We start from the raw sequence: 6,441 nt of genomic DNA on the forward strand, positions 1-6,441 counted from the left end.
AACCTAGAAGCTTGAATTTTTAGCTTCACGTGAACCTACGTTAGGAGGTGAAAGCACTTCTGGGTTAGAAGTTCCAAAAAGTTGCCAAACATGACAATGAGACGTTCAAAACACTTAAACGGACTTTTCTATTCCACAACGTGAACCCCAAACACACCCTAAGCTGTCTTAAAATTTTTCTATGTCAGTTGGTGATTCACTCTCTTGAATAAAAAATGATTAAACAATGGTGTAAAATGATTTATACGTGCATCAAAATCAAACTTTTTTTTCAAAGAATTATAAAAGAAGGTCAAAATTAAACTCTTGTAAAAATCAGCCCATTGTTTACAGGAAAACGATTACTAGTCCCTTGTATTTTGTGCTTTCTCGTCCAGTTAACTCTCTTTCCTCTTCTTCAAGTAATCACATCACAACTCTCTAAATTCCACCTTGCATTCAGCCAACAACTGTCGAAGAATCTTCTCGAGAAAGCGCGAAAGTTTTACAAATCAGCTTGGGTTCATTATTCCTCGATTTTATTCGTTCCTTTTCCGTCTGCCGGTAATTCCTTCCGCAAACAGTCCATTAATGCTTTTCATTTTGTTACTGTGCTCTTTTTGTGTATTTACTAATATAATGTTCTCTATACTGTGTATTTGATTCAATGCTTTACGCATAGTTTAAAAATCTATTGCTAGCGTGTAGTAATGTTTGCGAAAATGATTTTTGGCATTTGAGTGGTTGGGTTTGGTATTAGATTTGGATATATTCTTAATCTTGAATTATTATTAAGGGTCATTGCTTAGGGTTATGAGCAATCCAATAAGATTTCGTTTTTGTATGTGCTTGTGCTAGGATTGGTCTCCAAATATGCCCTATGAAAGCTATGAAATAGAAATTGCTTCCAATTTTCATGCCTTTTGTCCTGATATAATATAATTTATGCGTGCTGCTGCTGCTTCGATCATTCAAATCAAGAGCATGTGCTTTGTTTTGATGTCAAAAGTAGTAAATGGCATGTTCTCACTTCTTGGTTATCCTGGAGTTTTTAACCCGCCTAAAATGCAAATATGAATATTTTTTGCGAGGTGAATTTTTCTTAATTAATGCTTCTGAGGTAATCTGGGCTGATTTGAGTCTACTAATTTTGAACACTAGGTTTGAATCGGGTTTTTGCAGACGTTAATTAGACTTGGATGATGAGGCATCCTTTTGATTTTAATGCTACATCTTCAATTCAAGTACTCAACTCAATGCCTATAGAGCCCCTTTTTTGGGGGTCTCTTATACCTCAAGGTTATGGATTCAAACAGTGGAATTAGCCACCGATAGTTGCAGTAAGATTTGGCTGTCTATATTACATTCTTTGGATGTGGCCTTTCTCCGAACCCAGTATAATGCGGGATGCTTTGCACTGATATGCCTGTAATCGCGTCTAACTTCTGAGGTTGTTCGTATTACTATTACATTAGGAATTTAGGATTAAGATGACTCAAGTTTACTCTAATTGCCATAAGTCCCTGACTCCCTTGGTAGCTCGTCAAGGTTGCAGCCATTATCTTTGCCCCCTTTAATTTCTTTGTTGCATTTTTCAAGCTAAAAGTAACTAGATATCTGATTTTATATGTACATATGCTACAGGGGAAAGTCTTTTCTCAGAATTCTTTTTTCTAGTTTCATCTGTTGGTGTTTCTAACTGTTCATAGATAGTGTCGTCTTATTTCTTCTTTTAGAGTCTTCTTATGCATTGAAATCCATATTCTTCTTCCGAATAAAGTCAAGCAAACTATCTGAGAGTGTATTTCTTCTAAAAATTTATGTTTTAGTTACTTATTTTGATTGAAAATATGTTAAAAGTATATTCGTTGATGATCATTGAGTTAATGGTATGAATTTTTGAACTATTGCAATCTCAGAGAGCATGGACACTCAGAAAGGCCAATCTGAAAAGCAGTCTTTACCTACAACCAATCCATCTGTTGTTACTTCTTGTCGAAAGAAGAAGAACGAGGAAGCAACTTTCTTGGAGGATTTGAAAGATCACATTGACGAGTTCATTCATGCTTCTATGGATGAACACAAGACTTGCTTTAAGAATACAGTTCAGAAGGTTTGTCCTCTGTACCTAAAATTGAAAAATGCTTTGACAACCACAAGTCAAGCATCAAGAAGTAAATAGTAATCATGTAGAAGAATCAAAATTATTCTCATAGTTTAATTTTAAGGGATAACGTTGAGGACAATTCTATCTTCGTTTTTCCCCCCTCATAATTGTTGGTTGTTCTTTTACTAATGGTTGTCAAATTAGTTTTCCTAATTATTTGTGTAACATTTCTTTAACATTTGCTGATGTAAGTTGTTTTGCATGAATTTCAGATGTTTGGTTTATCTAAGGTGGTTGCTGAGCAGAACGCTAATGCTGCAAGAGAAGTTGAAAGTTCTTTGCATCTTCAGACAACTGTACAAGATTAGTTTTCTTGTAAAGGAATTGCATTATGTTTAGTTGTTTTCACCGATAATGTTTCTGAGTTTCACAATCATCATTGAAGTTGGTGTTTTCATCACCAATTTAGTTAACAAAATAAATGTATGCAATTAATTGCCGTTGTGGTAATCTAATTGCTCGTTGAATTGCATTAGAGCATCAATGGTAGAAGAGATTCATAACTGCTTTGAGATGTGAAAAAACTGTTAAAACTCAGGTCAAGGTGCCCAAACATAAAAAATAGTCATCGTTGAATTTGTTTTGCTAAATAAATGTAACAATTTTTTACTGAAACTTTTCCAACCCACTTCGGAAAAAATATTCGGCCGACGATAAGGATTTAACAATAGATTACATGCCAAATTACCGTTGTTCATTTAGGTTTAAAGCAATAAATTGTTCGACACTACATAACAAAATAATTGATTGCATACAATCACATCAAAAACATAAAGAATTGACCTGCTGTGCAATCTTCGTCTTCTAGTCTTCGCCAAGAAATATTCCTTTCGAAATAAATTAATAATGAGAACGCATTAATAGGCTTGGGTTAATGTTGAACGAACCTAGCAAAGAACCTTTAGAGGCAAACTCAACAACCAAAACTTGCATGATTATGGATGTAATCAATAATTGCAGGATTCACATGGACGTAACTGGAAAGCTGTTCGGTCTTGGAAGCGGAACTGTGGGGAGCCTACCATGGGATGAGAATAGGTTGGGACATGAGAAGGCTTATTGTGGAAGTAGATTCAACAGAGGTCTATGACATTCTGAGTCGAAAAGTTTCACTCGCAGAAGACTAGTGTCCTATTAAGAGATATTTAGGACATGATAAGGAGACTATGGGAGCTTGCTTTCAATCACACGTTACGTGAAGGCAATGAATGTGCTGATTGGTTGGCGAAAAGGAGCCTAGGAAGCAATCTGGGTTCATCTTCTTAAACTCACCGCCGCGTGATGTCTTTTTTTTGTTTCAATTGAAATGGGACTAAGCCAAGAAAAGAAAAACTAAGTACAAATTAATCCCCTGTTAAGAGATATTCAGGACATGATAAGGAGACTATGGGAGCTTGCTTTCAATCACACGTTCCGTGAAGGTAATGAATGTGCTGATTGGTTGGCGAAAAGGAGCCTAGGGAAGCAATCTGGGTTAATCTTCTTAGACTCACCGCCGCGTGATCTCTCTTTTTTGTTTCAATTGAAATGGGACTAAGTCCAAGAAAAGAAAAATTAAGTACAAATTAATCCCCTATTAAGAGATATTCAGGACATGATAAGGAGATTATGGGAGTTTGCTTTCAATCGCACGTTCCGTGAAGGTAATGAATGTGCTGATTGGTTGGCGAAAAGGAGCCTAGAGAAGCAATCTGGGTTCATTTTCTTAGACTCAATGCTGCGTGATCTCTCTTTTTTGTTTTAATTGAAATGGGACTAAGCCCAAGAAAAACTAAGTACAAATTAATCTCTTGTTAAGAGATATTCAAGACATGATAAGGAGACTATGGGAACTTGCTTTCAATCACACGTTCTGTGAAGACAATAAATGTGCTGATTGGTTGGCGAAAAGGAGCCTAGGAAAGCAATCTGGGTTCATCTTCTTAGACTCACCGCCGCCACGTGATCTCTCTTTTTTGTTTTAATTGAAATGGGACTAAACCCAAGAAAAATAAAACTAAATACAAATTAATCCCCTGTTAAATAGAGAGTACTTAGCCGTTTGTTTCTTTGGGCCTTGGCCCTTTATGTTCACCGAAAAAAGTGAAAGGAAGGATACTATCGTCAACTTATTAAAGTTATAAGGTATTTCTCTTTAACTTTTATTATTTAGGTCTTGCTTTAATAATTTTTGTATACTTGGTCTTTCTAATAATTAACCTCTCTTGGAGGTTCGTACTGTTAATTAATTTTCCCATCAAATTAAGTCTTATCTGCTTAAGTTATGTAGTTTTGTTAGCAGAGTGTTTGCAAGAAGTGGTATAAGTTGTTTGGTTAGGTCGATAAATTTAAAGGAAAAAAAGTAAGCAACACATATTTGTATATTTTTATTTCGTAATTTTTTTATTTCACTTTATTATGTTGAACTTTCTTGTTAAAAAAATAAAAAAGAAATGAAGGATAACTTTGCTTTGGAAGCTCAGAAGTATAGAATATGAAATTATAGTTCTGAACATGAGAGGAATTGTTGTGTTGGTTATGATTGTCTTAGTGATTGTTGTAGTTGTCTTAGTATGCAAATGGTGAAGACAATTTAGCATCATGTATCCTTGTACTTGTCTTAGTTTGCAAATAAATGAAAATTCCAATGTTTAGTCATAGTCATTTAATCATTCCTTTTCTTACCTTACAAAAGAAAGACAAAGTATTCAATTAGCTGCATGTTTAGAACAATAGCAACTACCACATCATTAGTGTTCCTCTTAGGTCATCTTATCTTGGCATGTCCTTTTGCCTCAAAATATTGACAAGTAGATTGTTGATAGACCCTCTTTAGTTTGGTGGTCTTTGGCTTCTTGCTTGCAACTTTTTATTAAAACTTTGTTGAACGCTACAATCATAGTTACATGAAATAAAATATGTAATATGTTATCTATCAAATATAATATATAGTGTGAGACTTTTTTGATACGCTTTACATCTCTTGAATTAAAATTTGATATAATCATAGATATAATTATTCTTCTTTTTACAAGGAGAATGCATTATTTCTGCTGATCTTTTAAGCAAGTCTCAAGCTAATTTCCGGAAGATATTTTAAGGTTTTTGTTCCTACATGAGCTTAAAATATTAAGACCCAAAACCACATCACAGAGAAAAACAGGCCAACTAGGAAACGATTAGTTAATGTTCGAACCTCATCTCTATAAATACCATCTTAACTCAAGTAATTAATCGTCCAATTTTTATCTACATTCTATCAAAATTCTTGCTAATTTTGTCATTGAAGTCTCTTGTAGATATTACTCAACCGTCGTCTAAAAGCACATGATTCAGACCCAACATTCTCATCTTGTTTCAGGTAACATCTCAAAATAGTTTTATTCTAGTTAATGCAAAGCTTCATAGATGAGTATAGTAGTGTACATGTTTTGAAGCAATTTTCCTCTTGGACCAAATTAAATTAATATGCCTTCAAGCTAAAGTATTTTCTTTATTTATTCTCTTGTGGCCATTTTAGGACCACCTAGATACTAGACTGCACCTAGACACTTTTCTTTGCGACAAAATTCTTATTGTATACTCTGCAATAATACCATGTCACGCGGCTCTGATACAAAACCCAAATTAACTAATTTTTAAGTACAAGAATATTAATTTCAACAATATATATATTTTATGATTAAGATTAATGACTAAAACTATTAAAATACTAGTATTTTTTGAAATATTAAAACGATTTCTAATTAATATTACTACTAGTCAATCAAACTCTTAACTAGTCTGCTATTCATACGGAAGGACCACATTGAAAGGGAATCATCCAGTAATGGTGGAGTTTATAGAGTTGCGAGAAAAGGACTCTATAGATAGTAGGTATCCTGGATATGATGGGGTCCTAAAAAAGAATCGGAATCCTCGTGAATCCAGTAATTATCATCCAATGATCATGTCCTACCCTACTACAGTATTACCCCCATTGCCACACATAGTGCCTTGGACGATCTAATGATATTGATTGATGATCATGCCACTTGACAATGTGCATGCACGTAAATAGATTCACTTAAACGCCGACAAAATTAACTTTTATGCATCAACTATGCCCTTTCATGGCCAAGTCTATTTTTGTATCACTTTTTAAATATTGTATTTTTTTCACAGTATTCTCCTAACTTGACCGAATAGGAATTAATTCACGCAGATTTGAGCTTTATTTAAGAATTTATTGCTGATTAATGTGTTGTTGCATGTATAAGGTGACATTTGAATCCCAATACTTATTTAAACGGACGAATAAACTAACCACTTGACTA

The 6,441-nt window shown here is 34.2% G+C and overlaps 1 protein-coding gene across 4 annotated transcripts; it reads left to right on the forward strand.

Moving 5' to 3' along the window:
• Positions 312-2,660, forward strand: LOC107605252. 4 transcript variants are annotated; one of them, XM_016307062.2, is made up of 4 exons: positions 312-543; positions 1,141-1,429; positions 1,899-2,092; positions 2,359-2,660. In XM_016307062.2, exons 3-4 carry the CDS (start codon positions 1,904-1,906, stop codon positions 2,452-2,454), a joined length of 285 nt encoding a protein of 94 aa, XP_016162548.1. In that variant the 5' UTR covers positions 312-543; positions 1,141-1,429; positions 1,899-1,903; the 3' UTR covers positions 2,455-2,660. The 4 variants fall into 4 exon arrangements, with proteins under 4 accessions (XP_016162548.1, XP_020960703.1, XP_016162547.1 ...); XM_021105044.1 differs by having other exon boundaries at positions 1,162-1,429; XM_016307061.2 differs by lacking the exon at positions 1,141-1,429 and having other exon boundaries at positions 314-543.

The sequence above is a fragment of the Arachis ipaensis genome, chromosome B06 (assembly GCF_000816755.2).
Source record: "Arachis ipaensis cultivar K30076 chromosome B06, Araip1.1, whole genome shotgun sequence".
NCBI classification, from domain to species: domain Eukaryota; kingdom Viridiplantae; phylum Streptophyta; class Magnoliopsida; order Fabales; family Fabaceae; genus Arachis; species Arachis ipaensis.